The sequence below is a fragment of the Vidua chalybeata genome, chromosome 9 (genome assembly GCF_026979565.1).
Source record: "Vidua chalybeata isolate OUT-0048 chromosome 9, bVidCha1 merged haplotype, whole genome shotgun sequence".
NCBI classification, from domain to species: domain Eukaryota; kingdom Metazoa; phylum Chordata; class Aves; order Passeriformes; family Viduidae; genus Vidua; species Vidua chalybeata.
This window is the reverse complement of record NC_071538.1, coordinates 16858459-16878141: the sequence shown is the minus strand read 5'-3', so window position 1 is coordinate 16878141 and position 19683 is coordinate 16858459. Positions and strand designations below refer to the sequence as shown.

Below are 19683 nucleotides of genomic sequence, written 5' to 3'. Positions count from 1 at the left end.
GCAATGAGGTCTCTTCTGGGAGAGTGATGGGAGGGTGTTGATACACTCCATGTGGGCCTCTGCTCTTCAGAGGTGCAGGGAAGGAAGTGATGGGGGAAAACTGTGACAGGGCCACTCAATATTTATTCCCTCCTTCAATTATTTAATCCTCCTTTTACTTCTGTTTCGCTAATTTAAGCACCTTGTTCCTTTTTGTTCTCAAATTCTTGCAGATACCTCTCTGGGTAAATGGTTTGTTTCCAGTCAAGGGCTAGTACCTTTAATGATATATACCCCATGACAACTCCATTCTTCACATATGAGTGATCACAAATTATATATTTCCTTTTTCTGATATTTCACAAGTGTTGAAAAGGCAGGATGTTCTCTGTGGCTAAACAAAATGACAATTTCATCACTGGCACTTACCTGATAATAAGTGCTGTTCATTTTTAATTTATAATGTCTGGAAATACCAGCAAGAGATGAGGGAAACAGTTTGGATAACAGATTAACCCCTCCAAACCCTGTCCATTCTCTGAAACTCAACCTGAGTGTGACTTTAATATGTAGGAAACTTTCTTTTCCTCCTTCTTTTAGACTGTTGTGTCCTGTTCCTTAAACTGAGACTAAGGGAATTTTCTGTTGTGAGGCCCTTCAGTTCATCCAGGTGTGAAAGAACTGTTGATCTGAAATCATCCCTTTATACACACGTAACCTGTGAAGATGTGAGAGAAAATATTTGTTTGCTGCACTAAGACCTTATAGGAGACCAGCTAGTTGCAGAGCCACCGAGTTAAAACTGGTTAAAAACTCCTGCCAAGCTACAAAAACACCCCAAGAAGGCATTGTGAAAAGCTCTTGAAGGCAGTAGGGAAATGTGAAATCTTAACAAGGCAGAGTTTCCAGCGGTAAGATTTCCTATGCTGCAACTGCATGGTTCCCCACCCAGGTGTAGGACAAAGATGAATCAGGCCCATTATGAAAGCAATTCATATTTAAATGAGATTTCCAGCCCAGTTTCTACAGTCTCAAGTGGTTATTCTAAGCATCTGCTCTTTCATGCTGATTTAGACCAAGCTGCAATGCTGAATCTTTGGAGAATCATAAACAAATTGTGTTAAATTGCCATTAATGGAAACAAATCACAAAAAGGAAAGGCAAGGTTGTTAATGGTATTGCTGCTCTTAACTCGGGCTTTGATGGCAGTAGATGCAGTCCTGCAGCACAGAAGTAATGTATGTAAAATCACCCACTGTTCTGAGACCTCCAGACAAGCTAAGCACAGCAGGGGCAGTACCATTGGAATTTGTTTTACAGGAAGCCTTTCATTTCCTTGCTTTTGAGGGGTTAAGTGAGGCACTTCAAGCCCTGTTCTCCCATGAGGGTTACACTAGGGAAGGGTAGTTTTCATTTCCCCCAGGGGCTCCATAGCAGCTCTGGCAGCAGAGGCTACTGTCAGAAAACAGCGGATGCAATGAATCAATGTATTCCCCAGCCAGCCGGGCTGCATTTCCTTCCTACCCACTGCTGTCCACCTCTCAGACTGCTGTCTCCGAGAGATACTGTATCCATCTTGGTAGATGGGCATGCCCCAGAGGCCTCCAAGCTTGGTTTCCACAGATAGGTTTGCATGAATGTGGGGAAAATTAATTGTTGATGTTTTCATTGCGTTAACTTTCTGTCATGCAGGGAACGCACTAAATAGAACGTGCATATATTGTAGTGTAAGAGCTGCTTGTAGTCCTTAGTAACATCAGGCTTCACTAAACCTCTGAAAATCACAGCATTGGACCAATGCTTGTTCCAGTGAGGCTTTGTGAAAACTCAGGTTAACAAATTCAAGCTTTGGTCAGGAGTCTTTAATATTCTCTTCATTTCTACAAAAATCTCATTTTGCATGGATTGGGGAGGACTGAAAATGCACAAATCATTCTGTTTAACTTTGGATTTCCACCTTGTTTGTTACTTGAAGGGAGGAACAATTTATTTAAAAATTTATAAAAAGTAAAACAAGAAAAACTTCTGTGTGATTGTGAATCAATATGACAAGTTTCACCCCAAAACTAACTCTTCATATTATATGTCATCATATCATCAGAAGGTCTGTCACAGAGATGTGCCCAGTGCAATGAAAATCCTTCATAGCCATTTGATAAATCCACTACGAAAAGATTTTTCCTCATGGTATTTTTCATGTAAATACACAAGCAGTATTACAAAAATCTTCTCTCCAAAATTGATAACTCAAAGAATTTTCCAATGCTTGTCACAAAAAAAAAGCAAATTATGTACTTTTGTAGCTGTTTTCCAATCGTAGGTTATAATTTCATAGCCACGCATTATTAAAATACCATATATATACCATATGGTAATTCTTGCACTTTAAAAGGGATATGGAATACAACAAAGGAAATGTTCCAGGTTCATTTTTCTCATCCTAAAATCTTATCAGATTCCTCTAGCTCCCAAGTGCATCATGACCCTAAAATTCACAAATCATTCTTCCTTTGTGTGTTGGTATGTTTCAAAGTTTCTAAAAGAATTTAATGCTCTCTATACAAAAATGAACTCATATTAATGAGCACAAGTGTTTGAAAACAGAATTACTAGCTCAAATCAAAATGGAGCTCTAGAGGAGTATATCAGTTTTTCATATTTTTTTTTCTTTTTTTTTTCTTTAAAAATCTATGATACATTCTCAAGAGACTAGTAGAGCTATGATTACATTACATAGATTACTATAACGGTAGTTGATTCTATCTAACCATAATGACATTTATGTACAGTAAAATACATGTTAGCTGTAATTTTAAGGTAAAAATGGAAAATGGATTTTATTACACAACTCTACCATGTAAACATCCTACCAGTATTCAGGTACACATTCATATATCTCCCACATATCTTTGAGTTACTCAACACAAATTCCCTTGGAAATTATTTGTAACCTTCCTTACATTTTGATTGGTAATGAGATTTTAGAGCAATCCAAGTCATAGAACTGCCATGTAAAAAAATAACTAACCAAAAATGGAAAGCAACCCAAAAAAACCAACTAAGCCTAGAATCCCAGCAACCAGCTCTGCACTCCCTCTGTCTTTTCTCAAGACAATGCAGCTATTCAGGAAATGCCTTGTGTATCAAACAGACTTGAATGTAACATTACCATTTGGCCATGATAATTAACCTTGTCATTTGGCTAGTCATGCCTCTAAAGTCTCCAAATTTTTCATAATTTACTGGAGACGAAAAATCTTTAAAGCAATGTGTATTCCCGAAATACTGCCTGCAGTGTTCGATGAGTAGCTGTGCAGCATTAAATGCACATGCTGTAATTAAATTAGGTAGCAACAAAGCAGGTGGACTATATGAGTGCTGTCACTTAAAGTATCCTTTCTGCATAGGCAGAAAATTTTGTAAGAAAAACATTTCTTCATCTATAAAACCCATTGTTTTTTCCTGGCATCCTTTAAATCACAAATCCAACAACATTATAAATCATGTAAAACTTGGAGTATTACTTTAAGCCCCGGGCTCCTCATTGGAGTGCTGTCTGAATAAAAAATTCAGGTTGTTTACACAGAGAACTCGATAATATTTTTGCCATCATTTTTTATCTTGTAGAATATTTTGTGTAAAAAGTAATCTTTAGATAGACCGTATATGAAAATCCTTTCTGTTTTTTTTCAACTTCTTCTCTTGCCTTCCTCATTAACCTAGTAGTTTTCCATAGCCTACTTACGTCAATAACTTTTACGTCATTAATTTCAATGCAAGCAGGATGTGGTCCAGTAAATTATCCTCCAGCACAGTCTGCTCAGTATTACTTTAGACCATGGAAATAGTGAAAAGAAAGCTCCATGTGAATTTAACTCTTTAAAATATTCATTCTTGTGTTTGCAATGTAAGTTACTGCTGTTCTTCAATGTTCAAAATGTTTCTGTAAAGTCTCTCAACAAGCAAGCTTACCAAGGCCATACAGTCATCATTAAACCCCTTGCAGACATCATAAATATTGAGGAAAAACACCAATAATCCAGAGAAGTTATTTTGGTATAATTCTAGAGAATTTGTTGATAACCACTGTATGAATCATTTTAATATTGCTTATAAATTCTTTGGACCACCTAAAAAAGGCAATATTGCTGGATATCGAGGACTATAGTTGAACTCTTGGAAAAAAAATCCAAAAGAAATGTTCTTGCATGTGGTCTTTAGACTCCTCAGCTCTGTTATTCTTCTACTTTAAATCAAGTCCTGCCACCAGCAGTGACCTTCAACTTCTCATTTTCCAAGTCTATAATCCCATGAGCTTTCCAAAGTCAACACATACTCTTTTATTAGAATCTGTAATATTTTCCCAAGACCAAATTAATTTTACAACTACAATAGGGTAATCCACTCTTTTTTTTCCGTCACTAAATGCTAGGCAAATTTGGGTTGCAAAGGAGTCAGACACACACAAAATACATTATAAGTGGACCCTGTAATTAAGGTTTGCAAAGTTTTCTGGGACCTGGTCTCTGTAACGCTACGTGACAAACCAGATTTTTTCATGCTCTCATGCTTTTAACTGGGATTGACATCACACTTTTTCCTCCCTATCATAATTCCACTTATGCTAATTAAGTTTTATTTTGGCATTCTTTAAGATCCAAATGATACAGATCCTCTGCTGTATTCTCATGAATACCAAGGCTGTAGAATAAATATTGTTGATGTGTGTTGGCACAGTGCTTTTATACTTGGATTCCTCATTAAATGACATTACATTTTAGTTTTAATGAGCATAATCCATTTGATACTGTTGACCCAAATTCCCCTGAGGAAAACTGCAGGTCTGAATTGATATTTGCATGTCTGAGTCAACTGAGTCACATTCAAAATCGTATCAGACTTCAAATCTCAAAAAATGTCTTGTTTGAGTTATGCTGGGGGTTGTGACTAAGTTTTATTCCAGAAAAGTATCCCTGCAAGGCTTTGTGGCTCTTGTTGTACTTTAATCTTGTCACTGCCCCAGCTTGTGTGCTGCTTTCCTTATCTGCATCCTATCTCTGTAAACAGCTTATGAGAACACTGACCAGCAGGAAGCCGGAGCACCTTTCTACAGCTCATCCTTGGATGTCTTTTCTGAAATCATATTTCTTCTACCTGTCATGTTCCTAAATCATTTCTCTTCTGCAATAAATTGTTATTTCTCTCCCTGTTAGAATTCTTTCCTGTCATTCATCATGTTAGGAGTACCTTTTGCTTAAGAATAGGAACAAAATCCCAGTACATTTCAGGAAGTCTTTAACTCTTTTCCTTTCTCATGATGTAGAAAATAGAGAATTCCATTCAAGAGTGCCACCTTCTTTGGGAGACTTCCATTGTTTTTTTGTTTCAAAGTTTTGGGGTACTTCAAAAAAATGGGCTGTTGGAAAGATGGATTTATCAGTATTGTGAGTGTTTCTCTCAGTTTGATAAGTAGTGCCTGAATAAGAAAGCTTTTGAAATTTTTTTCAAGTTTGGTCTGAAAGTTATTCAATAGACAACAGAAACCTTGGAAGATTTTGGAGAGGAAATGGTTTTATTGAGTCATTGAAGGAGATCAACTATGCAGTTCAAAGCATGAGCTTATGATTTTGTTTGACCTTTGATTAAGGTTGCTGGATCCTCATGCTCATAATGACAGCACATGCTGAGGCTCTGCAGAGATGACAGTCTCAAACTTGTGTATATCACTCCTTTTCACTGTGTCATTGGAGGCCTGGGATTAGCACTGTAAAATTGTTCATGTGAATTTTCAGGTACAAAAATTGTGACTTGCAGAGCTATTGCTAAGAGGTAAGGCTCAAGACATGAATCTTGCTCATCTTTTTGTTAATATCTTTGGGATGATTAAGAAAAAACAATATACTTGAAAACTCAGACCAGTCAGTAGGATGAATTTGTAAGTCTGTTTTCCAGTAATGCTGAGAAATACCACAGAAGGTCTTTTAAAACAGGCCATAAAAATGTGCATTTAGCTATAGTGGTTCTGCTTTGATGTCAGAATGAAGGGGGTGATTTTTTTATATCCTTTTGACCCCTGTTTTTTACAATTCAGAATTCCCAGACACATCCTCAGAGTGAGTTTCTACCTGTAGATTTTTGGATAGGAAAAAAATGTTATCAGTCACAACTATGGCAGAACACACACCCATCTCAATCCTTTATTCCAAATGTATATCCAATTAAACCATTCATTTCAGTATCCTGCTGATCTCTCACTTGTTGATTAACACAGGATGAGGGCAGATGAGTGCTGCTGAACACCTGATTACATCCTTGGCAATGAGAAAACTATATAGACAAATACCAAGACTGCCAGCTCAGCATTCAAGACTTATTCAAGTGAAATACCAGAGCCTAATTAAGCTTATAGAATACCGCTTTCTTCAATCATCAAATGTAAATACATTTTTCCATAATTTGTCTTGCAGATGATAATGAGTGTGAAAATGCTACTCAGCCTTGTGGAGAGCATGCCAATTGCACAAACACAGAGGGAAGTTATTACTGCACATGTATATCTGGTTTCAAACCCAGCAATGGTCAACAAATTTTTGTTCCTAATGATGGAACCTCCTGCGTGGGTAAGTTATTACTGTCTGCCAGAGAGCTTTACATTGTCACTCTTCTCTTATTGCTTCTCTTAATTATAGAAATCTAGCAAAATGCTTTTATATTTGTGAAGTTTGTAGTCTAGGTATAAAATTCACACATTTTGGACTGGAAGAATCTTGCTTAATATTCCAGTTCAGGCCCACACTTCTCCCTGACAACAGAGCAGCTGCCATTGCTTTCAATGACACTTGTATCTCAACTCTGCTTGCAGTATATTTAAATCCACATGTCACAGATTTACACAACAAATATATAGTTAAGGCAACATAGAAATCACCAATTCACCCATTTATGCCACTGTTTCACTGACCTGTGAGCAAGGTGGTCACATTCTCAGAAAAAAAAAAAAGTGACAAAATATTCTGCAGTCAGATCTGGATCAACAAAATTCTCTATAAGTTTGAGCTAGTTTACTTCAAATATCTTTTGTTTGGAAACTTGGTTAGGATACTTTTGGTAATTTTTCAAGTCTAATCAAAAGCAACAAGCAAGATCAGTGGTTATTCTACCTCCTGTGCCATTCATTAGCCTCTGGTTCTATAGCAGTTGAATGGAACACGTTCAAGATTATAGGGGAGGAAAAGTTCTCTGGAAAAATGTTATTTCTGAACAACCATGCAATCCTTTAGGATTTCCTCTCAATGGAAGAACTGTAACTATTTCTCTTTTTCAAACTCCTGGTAATTTTCTCTGTATGTTGCAAAAGTCCTCAGGGAATGGGAAAATGAGAAATAAATCTATTGCCCTTTACACCTTTATGCTGACTGTGTCTCATTCTAGGTATGTCTCCTGTGAGCTTGTGAGTGCTGACAACCTCTCTTCTCACTGCTCTTAATATCAGCAGAGTGGTTGCATATTAAGCCAGAAAGTGATCTAATCGACATTTCTTGCCCATTGCTCACATCCATCTAAAAGTGCTCTGCTTTATCCAGCTGCTATGAATCATTCTTAAATTAGCTGGGATGGAGACAGTTAGCACATTGAGCTGTAAATATTCTCACCATTTTTGCTCCAGGTTTTGATTTTTACATTATGATATTTCCTCAGCTTCGGAAGTTTGTCTTCAAAGTTATTTCTCTGACTCTTTTTGTGTCACTTTAACTTCTGACCCTTAGCTTGATAATTTCTTCTTTTTTTTCCTCTTTACTGGGCAGACTGGTTTTTTTTTAATTCTCTACTAGAGTTTAGTTTAGTACTTCTTCTTTTTGAATATCCACATGGAGGAGCCAAGAGCTTTCTCAATGCATACTGAAATAAAAAAATACCTGTGGGCACCTTTTTTCATTAAACAAGTGTACCAATTACTTTACCAAGATGTGAGTCCTAAACACAACCTTTTGATCCACAATTAATTTTTTTCCTTATCCATCAGGGAAGCCATAATAGGATATTTTGTACCCAATGGTTCTGCTGCTACAGGTAGCAGATATGACTTGCACAGAAGCAGCTGACATTTGTGTATTCAGAGTGACAGCTGAGGCAAATATCAACATTTCATTTTAAATAGAGTGCAAGTTATTTAGTACAAATCACAGAACAGAAGTACAAGGTACCCATCCTACACAAGTTTATGGGGCCCCGTAATATATTTTTAGATTCTGCAAAGTCTTAAATCTTCTTTTTAATATGTGTATACATGTACATGGCAGTAACTTTAAAACTAGTGTTTGAATTTTGGAGAGTATGCCATTATGAACCCTGTTTGTTTGCGCCCTCAAACCTACCTGAGTTTCCAGTAGTGCAAGTGTGGCACATAAACATGTGCAAGCAAGTCGCTTTCAAAGTCCATGCACATACCTGTGTGGTCCCTCTTTGGAAACCACAATAAGCTCCCAGGTAAAAAGTGATAATGTTCCCCAAGGTAGTAGATCAAAAGAAATCTTGGGACAACGGCTTTAGAAATGTTGGTTCACCCTTAATTCAGTCAGAATGCTGAGTTTTGAGTTGAGGGTCAAAAGTATTTCACCCATGTTATCAGGTAGAATTGCTGAAGAGATGACAAAGATGCAGATAGAGGAGGAACTGGACAGTAGGAAGGGAAAGAGAGAAGAAGAAAAGGATAAAGGAAATGGAGAAGACAAAAAAAAAAAAAAGAATACCGAGATGTGACATTTCTGAAGACTTTTTTTTTTTGCTGTCCTGAAAATGAGCTATTAAAATCTATTTTTTGATTTGTGCAAAAGTCATACTTTTTCTTAGACTTCACAATTTATTGAATGTTCAGCTGCAGATAAAAAAAGTGAAATAGAAACCTACTTTTTTCACCCCAGTCAACAGAGTAAAAACATGAAAATGGCCATCTGTGAAATGAAAGTGACATCCACACCACTCTGCTTTTTCTGGGAACATGCTATTAGCTCTCCTCAGGTATTTCTGAGAGCACTGGGAAGGCACCCATTCTCCATCTCATCCTTTGCTGTGACAAGGGAGCTGTACAGTGGATGGAATCTGGCATTGGGCCACGTTGCTAACTTTTCTTCTACCTTTGCCATTCATAGCCTTTTTCATTTCTACTTTGTGTGTGCTGCTGCCTTCCACAGTGTGGAGACACAGGGAGGGAACATCTAGTCCTTTGCAATTGGACTTTTCAATCACTTGCAAGCTACTAATAAGCAGAAGGTACAATGTAGACATCAAGCTGTCTTGACTGGCTGCTGAAGAATCAAAGTGATGTAGGTACAATCCTGTAATTGGCAAGACTGAACATAATAACTGTTCTCCGTGCTTTTAATTTAATTGGAATTTCCTTGCCTGCTGCAATAGATGAGGAGTGACAAAGCAGAGAAATAAAATAAAAGGTTATAAATCTATTTTCACACTAGCCTAAGTGGTGTTGGTGATATTATTTTTCTGATCGCAGCTATTATAAAAGCTTCAAAGTTCAGCTCCAGGATTTGTTTTGAATATTTACTGAAAGGCCAGGGCTTTTTACAGACCTATGGTAAATGCTCTTCTGTTTAAAAAGCTGCTGTTCTTCAACCTTTGCTCAGGAATGCTGTCTGTGAAGACTGCTCACGCAGCCTTGGCAGCCCACTCCTGCTCCCACAGCGCATCAAGGAGGAGAGTTTGGGATCCTCACCCCAAAGGTCCACTAAGATTGGATTGCTGAAAGCACTGGCAAGCTGTTGTCCATGTGTGGTCCAAAATTGCATATTTGGTTAAAAAGGCATAACTACAGAATATAAAGAAACAAAAGCCTACAGCTACTGCTCACAGCATTTCAAAGCAGGAACTTAAAAGCTGCATTCTTGCAACTGTCACAAACTGTTGGCTGCTCCTGAGAATCTCATTGATTTAAAAGGGATTCGAAGCTGATTAGTACCTTGCAAGTTCAGGCATATTGCCTTTTAATTTTGTCATCCAAGAGTTGTTTTTTTCTTCTGAAAACAGTAAATTAAATAGGCGTGGTATGGACCCATTCCATATGGACAACTCAACTGCAGAAAGTTTATTTGCATCTACTCAACAGGGTGTCTCTATCAGACTTTAAATAGCAGTCCTGTTGCCAGAGATGTGCCAAAATATTTGAATTTCTGCTTTTGTTTTGGATAATCCTGTCTACTCATTAAAATCTCTGTTACACCTAATATCTTATATAATTACAAAAAGAATTTGCATGACTGCCCAGTAATAACAAATCAATTATTTACTGATCTAAAAGTTTATGAAAAGAAAAGTGTCATGACAATTTTGGAACATTTATATCAGTAAATCATATGGAGACCTGATCCTTAGTAACAGTATTCTCAAAAGCATTCAAATATTACTTTTTTATTTATAGGTTATTGTAAGTTTTGGCAAAGATTGTTGTCAATTGCTGATGTTTTAGCACTGCATTACAGGATGAATGGCTTATTCAGATGTACATGTCCTCCATGTAGCTGATGAAGCCAAAGAAATCTTTGGTTTGATGGTGATGTGTTTTCTAGTTAGACAAACTGGCTTTGTCAGGATTTTCACCCTTCCCACTTCATTCAAAGTCTCTCTGTCTTACAGTCACACAACAAGGCACTGACAGACACTCACTTGTTTCAAGCAGAGCTTTATAATTTACTGACGTGAGAGGTTATTTAAATGCCAAGAGTAAGAACTTTAGCCTTATGTCTTTAAATGACAGCATTTAATTATGAGGTACCCTGTGTGTAGCACTATATCATGCTATTTTCCTTCCCTTTTGCCAGATTGGTTCATGTATAATGTGGTTAGCTCCATAACTATGAATACTGAGGTCACAGAAACCATACAAATACAGATAATGCAAAATCAGCTCCTTAAAGAGAAACATTAGCAGTTTGGGACATTAAATATGGAAATAAATTATTACCCTAATGCAGAAAATCATAATTTAACCTCCTGCTTTAAACTTCCATGCTGGTACCAAGCCATTTAAACACACTGCTTTCTTGGTGGCTCTTCCTGCAGAGCAGTGGTGGCTGTGCCGGGGAGGGCAAATGCACCTCCAGCCCCACATCTCCCTCCTGTCTGTGCAGGAGTCTGAATGGCTTTTCCATGGCAGCTTCTGAACTTCAGGCTTAAAACACAGCATATCAGGTGCAAATCAGAGCCAATGGCTCATTGAGAAAAAGAGATATATGAAAGTGAGGTGGGACTTCAGCCTTGAATCCCAGGAAGACCTCTGTCCAAGTAGACCGGTGGCCCCTAGGTATCCTTCAGGTATTTGTTTGCATTCCCTCTATATATCCATATACATGCAGTATACCTTTCCATTTTTCAATAATAACCTTATTTCACATGTATTATTGCTCCTTCTTGTGCTCATTTTTGAAAACCACCAAGATTCTTGTATCAAAAGCGGAGTGTGAAACTAGTTCCTATATGCTAAGAGTGTATTTCCAGCCACCCCATATCTGCTTTCTGCTTGTCTGTTCTTAACACCCCCTCTGGCTGAGCAGAGGCTGCATATCAATTCAGATAGCTCTTCTCCTCCACTGATCAATTAACCATTTCTTCTTTTTCCACCAATTTCTTTCCAAAACTAAGCATCATACCAGTTCTTGACTGGAGCTGCCATCCTCTCCTCTCCATTCCCTGCACTGTCTTTCATTTCCTTCAGTTCAGTTCTCAGGCTACTTTAAACCCACTCATGTATCACCTAATTTTTCAGATATACCTGTCCCAAAGCTCTTCATGTTTTTCTCCTTTCCAGCACAGCACTTCACAGACCATTACCTCATTCTCCAGAATTATTTGGTATAGTTCCCAGTTTGCTTTCTCCATTGAGTTATTTGATCTTTATCCTCAGCCAGCCAAATAATGCAAAATAATAGGTACTCCAGCCAGGGATTTAGTATCCAGCTCTCCTAAATTGATCAATTCATGGATTCCCTTACTGGAATTCATTGGTTTTATTCTTGGACTATGCCCCACCCAGTTACTGAACTTGTCTACCTAATGGCAATTTATTTAGAAGTACAAAAGACATTTTAGGTAAATGTAATTTAAATGTGGATTTAAAAAAAAAAAAAAAGGTATGCCAAGCACTTTAAAGGGCACAGAGTTTAATTCTTAGATTAACAAGATGGACAGTGAGCTTTTGCAGTGTCTTTTTAAAGCTGCAACTTAAAAGACAAGTCTGCAGGTTTTTTTTTTCTTTTTCTAACTTAGCTGAGAAAATCTATTTAGTCTAATCTCTGAAAAATGGATTTCACATGATTTGCATCATGTCGACCATTTTGTTATGATAGAATTAATATGGTTTTAAAACACAAGCAGTGTAGTATTATATAGCAATAAAAGTGTGGTATAAAAATATGATCAATTATGATTTATCCTTCTCATCCTTAAGTATTATAATTGGCAGGGGTTTTGCCATTGAGATTGTAGGTTTAGTTTTGCTTTTTTTTATTACATGAAATTTTATTATGAAACTGCTTGTAGTGTGCGGGGCTATTATCAACAAAGCAGCAAGGTGTTATTCTGTAAATAGTTAATAAAAATTCAATTTCTCATGATATTTGCAGATGTAGATGAGTGCAGCAATGAAGGAAGTGTTGCCTGTGGAGATCATGCAAAATGTGAAAACGTGGATGGAGGGTTTAACTGCTCCTGTAAGGAAGGTTATCAACCATCCACAGGAAAATTGCAGTTTAAGCCAAATGATGGCACTTCCTGCCAAGGTACATGATATTATAAAGGTTTATGTGTTATTATAGAGATACATCTTCTGAGAAACCCACCAGTGCCTATTTATCTTCAGTTAGATTAATCAGCAAGACATGAAAAAGAGGCAAGGCTGTGGCATCTACAATTCCTGAGAATAGAATAATTTTGTAAATGTATTTTTGCTAAACAGAGTGATGAGATCCATCTGAAATAATGGTTACCTCCTCATAGCTGTCAGATCTGTACTCCTCTCTGTAAATTTGAGCTCTCTCTGCTCCACCTGTGGAAGTCCCATAAAAGAGACCAAGCTCTCTACCTGAATCAAACAGCTCATTCCAGTCCAATGCTATAACTATGGCCAAGATCAAGTCTTTGTAATTGTAGTTTGAGAATGGAATGTTGCTTTTATGTGCCTAAATTCAGAATGCTGGTGGTTTGGGGAATGACTTACACAAGAGCTTTTGCAATTAGTATGTATTGAATATTGATTGAACTGCAATGTATAATTAGTTTCCCTTTTTATTTTTACAGAAAATCCAAAGGCCAAATGTGAGTTATTCAAAGACTGTATAGCTGAACATATTAATAGAACTTTAGCCAGAGTAAGTAGCATTGGATTGTAGACTAATTTTCAAATCCTTTAATTGTTTCTGTTTGAAACTTCTATTTCAATTATAATAGTTCTTAAACAGTTTTTAACAAAGGCTTGAAGCATACAATTGAACTTAAGCATGTTGACAGAAGGCTTCTTAATAATTTCAAATTATTTGAACTGGTTTGTATGTTCTACTCATGATAATAACTTGCTGGGAATCTGCATGTTCTCTTTCCAGCAAAGTGAGTCATGATGCATGAAAAATTCAGAAGTGTGGTAATCACTCAGCTGTTTCTGTAATTTCTGGAGTTACACACTGCTCCATTTACTGATGTGCAATTATTTGCTTGTTCAGAAGGAAGGCAAGATAGCTTACAGAAGTAATGTCAACAAGTGACTAAATAGAAAAGGGAGCCATAGCAACTTGGTATGCTGGTTTATTTACTCCTCAAAGGCAAGTGTGTAAAGTGATATAGGATTTATAGAAACAAATATCTGTGGCCAGAGTATTTTTCACCAGGAAATACTTTTTTTCACCAGAAACAGAGATTCCTGAAGCCAATTAAAAATGTATTAATGAATGCACTATCCATTATTCTACAGCTACAGTAGTGTCTAATTTTAAAGGATAAATGAAGCATAAGCATAAGTAAATGAAAAGCAATTGTATATGTTTGCATTTGATATTAAGCAATTTGATTAAGTTACTGGATTCAAAAAGGTAGTATTTTAAAGAATTTTATTAACCTAGTATTACATATAGGTTTTGTTAACATACTTTTTATGTTTACCTGCATTGTAAAACATTATATCAAATATGATACCTGCTTATCACGCTTAGGTGCAAAGCCATGGTAAATGTTACAGCAGAATCTTAGAGCAAGATTTTTTAAAAGATATACTCAAACTAAACTTAAAATAATAATTCAAAACACTTCCATGTAAATAATTGTCAGATTTTTCACCTGTTTTATAATTCTGTTCAGTTGCAGTCAAAGACAGAGCAAGCCCTATAAAAGCTGTTCAACAGCAGAGAGTAGAGATCATACGAAATCAGATGTTGAGTGTTTTATTAAATAATTCCAGTACTGTGAAGTAAGAATTCTTCTCTTATTTAGCCATGACACTGAAATGTGGAAGGTTAATCTTCATCCCACACTCTCCTGCCTATTTTTTAAAATAGCTGTTTTATGTAAGTGAATTTAGCAGTTTATAAGCTGAAGCACTGAAGGAGAAATAGGCAGTACAGTTCATTCAGCTACACACTTTATAATTTGCATTTGAGAAAAAACAACTAAAAAATATACAAATACTTCCCATCTGCTCCCACCTCTTCAGTTAAATTTTAGAAGAAAAGTAAATAGATTAATACAGAAGCAGAATAATCATATCATTGATATTTAATTATTTTTGCAGAACATTTACTAGTTCACTTTAGATCATCAGGATAAATAAAACTTAGCTGCTGTTTGGAAAAAATGTGTAATGATAGCACATCTTCTTTTTAATTGTGATTGTTTGTGAAGGTTATACTAGACATGTGTAATATCAATAATTTATAGGTCATTATTTATATTGATTGAGAAGGGGTATTTATGCACAAGTGTCTTATAAATCAGTATGTTAATTAACAGAAATCAGTCTATTGGGTTCATTTTCACGTGCAGAAATATGGCTTTAATTGTTTCATTAAGATATGAATTCTGGCATTTTTCAGATTAGTCATTTAAAAACACCTCTGGAGAAGTTGCAAGAAATTAATAAAAATACTTTGGGACCACTTTTACCCGTCGAAGTGGTTTCATATGTTGAAGCACTGTCCTATTCATCATGGAACACCATAAGTGACTCTGCCTCTGACAATGAAGCCCTCCACAATACCACCATTAACGTGAGTGGATCAAGCCTTGGAGTTGTGGGGCTGTCCTTATTCCAAAGATAGTGTGTGACTCTTCCCAAACACATGCTTTTGCTTATAGGTTTTGGTCAACACTGTGAACAATTTTTTACAAAAAGACAAAATTACAGTCTGGGAAGCTCTACCTGTAGATAACCAAAGGCGGAGCCTGACTAAGCTGCTGCACACTGCAGAGCAGGCGACACTTCTCATGTCACAGAGCTTCAAAAAGACAGCCCAGCTGGATGCTAATGCAAGTGACATAGGTAAGATAAAGACAATTATTCTAAGGTATACTTCAGATGTGGATTAAACTGAGGAGTTTTTCAGCACAATTATGAAGATTAGAAATGGTTATGTTAGAAATGTTAGAAATGTTATATGAAAGACACAGGTGTCAATTTGTATGATTTTTGTAACACCTGACTTTCAGTGTAGGTATCATAATTTTCAAAGACTAAACCTTTGAGTCCAGAGCAAAAAAATAAATTGAGAGTCTGTAGGAACTTGTTTTCATATTCTCTTTAAATCTCTCATTATGGCCATACTCACACAGTCTAGATTCATTTTATAAGCACAAAATTATCCTATGCATCTTATGTGTATAAAAAAACACCAGTGGAACAAAATTTGGACTTGCTCTCTACAGATTTTTTTGACTCTTTTTGGTTCAGTTATTATAAATTAACTTGGAATAAGGATTGTACCTAGAGTGTTTACTCTTGAGTGGCTTTATCTCAACAGGAATTTCTCATTTTAAGAGGAATTCCCCAGGAAGGGAATTGGTTAGTCTCAACTGTACCATTTTGCTCACCTACCTCCTCCATGTGTACTGGTGTCTTCCCACCAATACCTGCTGATTTTGCTGTGGTAATAGTAGTTTTACCATTCCTTCTACTGAGAGCAGAGTAAGGCTGACACCAGCCACTTTTGCAAATCCTGATAAAGCATGGCTGATTCCTTTGTCAATGGCCACGATTTCATCTTTATTTTTCTGAATGTCCCCAAACTGTATGTGATCTGATTTCTTATTTTAGATTTAATACAGTCCTTCAGTGTCTCTCACCAGCTTGCTGTTTTATATGATGACTTGATGAGTAAGATTCCTACTGTGGTCTCGAGGCAGGTCAAACCACCTGTTTTTCTCTCACCTTTCCAAAAATAAACTAGAGTGATGAAAAAGAAGGGAGGCATTTGTTCCTTGATATAGACTCTGTAGAATCAGACTTATGTTGTTGCAGAGCACCTCTGGGTCTGCAGCAGGTCCAGAGCAGTGCCAGGTGCTGGGTGTAAAGCCCCTGTTTCCCCCTCCCCACACCTCCCTTACTTGAAAGCAGCAGCTTTCATGACCACAGAGCTGAGGCCATGAAAGTCAGGAAGAGAGGATTCGAGTGCAGTCTCCAGTGGAACTGTAGGTATCAGTCCCAGTTCTGTCACCAAGGTAACAGAAACAGCCGATAAAGAGAGTGGAGAGGAATTCCTGTGTTGAAAGGTTAATGATTGTATTCCTTGGTTTTGTTCTAAAATGGTAAACTCAATGAGCCTATTTCCAAATTGGACCCAAACACTAAAATATTTTGTTACTGTTTTTCAGCATGAATAAATTTTTCACAGGTCCCATATGTGCCACACACAACTATTTTAGGATAAGACTTACAACATCACCCCTCTCTCTCCACTGCTTTTTTTGGTGCAAGCTCTTGAACCATGAGCTTTTCAAACTCCGGCCAAAGAAAACAATTTCTTAGGCTCTTACAAACATTTTCTGACAGCTGGTCTATTGAATAGCTCATATTATTTTTGTGTGCTGTGCTATAAGCAATGCAGATGGTCTAGCTTAGTGATATTCCTCTGTCAGTCAAGTTTTAGATTTGTTTTGTTTTATTTTGGTTTGCTTTGTTTTGTTTTGTTTTTTAAAACAAAGCCCGATTGACTTCCTTTTTTTCCCATCCTGGGTGATTGAAACTCAGCACTGTAATGAAGCAAGTAAAGAGCTCAATAGTCTCTAATGTAGTTTTTGTCCTAAGGGGTGACGCTTGTTTGTTTGCTTTTTGACAAGGCACATCATTAGTTCATGGTGCAATGTGTATTTGGTAGCATGGATAGATAACCATAAAATATATACTTTTCAAAAGTTGGCTTTTATCAAATGTTATTATTCAGTGGAGAATTTTATGCTTTCCTTTTTATAATTGTGATTTGTAGCTCCTTTCAGAAATACATTTTTAATAAAGCAATAGCTCTTCCTAAAGTAACCTACATTGTTTTTTCCAGTGCCTAATTTAAGGCAAGGTAAATAAGAGACTATATTTTTCATGGAAAAAGTAAAAAGTATAAGAGCAAAATGTATGCATGAAAATAAAAAAACATAGATGTTTAAACAAGCATGTTATACTAGTGACATTTTTCTTGAAATATTTTGCACAAGAATAGAGTCTTAAAATTCACAGTAATTATGCAATCCAGTAGCACACTTACTAACCCAACTCTAAATTATGGTAGGCCATAATGGAGCTGTGATTTGTACAGTATTTTTCTTCTTTTACAGCACTCAAGGTTTTTGCTTTTGATTCACACCACATGAAACACATCCACCCTCATGTATACACAGGGGGGGATTACATAAAGATTTCTCCAAAGAAGAGAAAGGAACCTCATCCAAATGGTAAGAAACAAAGGTTGGAGAGTTGGTGGGTTAATAAACACCTTGGATAGACTTTTACCCACTAGAAAACAGCCTAATGTGCAGTTTACCAAGGCTGAACTTTCCCACTGCTAACTACAAAGAAGACAAGGTATTTTTATCACTCTTGCTCCTTTATTGTCTCGAGACTGATATTTCTAACATATCCAGTGGCACGGTGAGCATCCAATGAGTTTTCACACTGGGCATTGGTACTACAGACCTGAGCTTTATCCTTTTCTCAGCCATAGATCTGCTTGCTGTATGACTTTGGACAGGCCCCTTCAACTCTCTGTGCTACTTCTCCTTCAAAATTTGGTGCATTTTTCTGTTCAGAGAGTAGCTCACTGGGGCAAGAACGTGTAATCTTTAGTACCAAAGCCAGCAGGACCCAGATCTGGCTTGTACTTCAGAGTGCTACAGAAAGGGCTTACAACTACTCTTGTCATTAAATATAAATACATATCACTAAATATAAATACATGTGTTTAAACAGCTCTGAGCTTATACCACATAATTTAATAAACATGGAAAATATTTTTTAAATCTTCATCTTCCATCTAATCTGTATCTCAACTCATATCAGTATCTAAAAATGTGGTTTATTGTGGTACCAGGGAGAAAATCTCTACATTTTTTAAGATCAGCACTGAATCCTAAAATACCTTTCTCTTTTTCCCATCCTGGGTCCACTCTAGTGGAAGTCAAAGCAAGCCAAGTACTTTAGAAAAGTCCAGTATTTACTTCAGGTCAGAGACATTTCAGTTTATAAGAGCTGACACCACATGTGTAACCAGTTGCAGAACAGCAGCAAGCACACATTACTCTAGGAAAAATACATATGCATATATCTAATTAGTATTGCCAGTGCAAACACACATTTTTATTTCTAATGCCAGTTACATTGTTTTAAATAAGGCTATATTTCATTGTCTCTAAAACATTTTTATAAGTATTCCACAAAGAATTCCATCTGTTTTGCATATTTTATGCAGTAGCTGCAATAACGTCTATTGTTTATTGTTTCCTTAATGTCTTCAATTTTGTTCTTCCATAAAACCCCACAAGCCCCTAACCATGGTCTGTTTGATTGATAGGCACTGTAGCAGTTGTCTTTCTGCGGTACAGCAATATCGGTTCTCTGCTTTCCTCGCCTAAAAACCTCTCCTCCAAAGACCCTTCCGAGCAGAGACACACAGTAAGCTCAGCAGTTATAGCTGTTGCAATTAGCTCAAATCCACCCACACTCTATGAGCTTGAGAAAATAACATTTACCTTAAAGTATGCCAAGGTAAGGGTTTTCTTTATTATCAGCTTCAAGTAAAACAAAACATTAGCTAATCATTTTATGTGATGTAAGCATACCTGCAGCATATGATGAGCTAAGACATAATTCTGTTGTTTGCTGATGTGAAGTTACAATTTATTACTCTAATAAGATTAATCTCAAATGTGACATCCTAAGTGCAATATACTAAATATGGTACAGAGGAAAACTGCTATGAAATTGCTATGGGATGAAAAGAAGGGCAATAATGCCATCTTTGCCAGTTGTAGTATGGATAAAATGTAGATGTCTGAACCAGAGAATATTACAGGATCTTGATTGTTCTGTATTTAGATGGGTTTTCTTTCTGAAAGTTTATCAGACAAGTAGGGATATATACTAAAAAAAGGGAAGCAATGCTTCAAGGTTAATGCAAAAAAGGTAACCAGGAATTAGGGGGTAATAGCAGAACCTACAGTTTTGAAGCT

The 19683-nt window shown here is 36.7% G+C and overlaps 1 protein-coding gene across 2 annotated transcripts in view; it reads left to right on the top strand.

Moving 5' to 3' along the window:
* ADGRL4 (adhesion G protein-coupled receptor L4) overlaps nt 1–19683 on the top strand; it is a 73288-nt gene that overhangs the window by 30901 nt on the left and 22704 nt on the right. For both annotated transcript variants that reach the window (XM_053951087.1, XM_053951086.1), the window contains exons 3-9: nt 6447–6599; nt 12612–12767; nt 13285–13355; nt 15066–15239; nt 15328–15511; nt 17794–17910; nt 19026–19219. In XM_053951087.1, the coding sequence (XP_053807062.1) occupies nt 6447–6599; nt 12612–12767; nt 13285–13355; nt 15066–15239; nt 15328–15511; nt 17794–17910; nt 19026–19219 (1049 nt within the window). The remainder of the gene's footprint in view (nt 1–6446; nt 6600–12611; nt 12768–13284; nt 13356–15065; nt 15240–15327; nt 15512–17793; nt 17911–19025; nt 19220–19683) is intronic.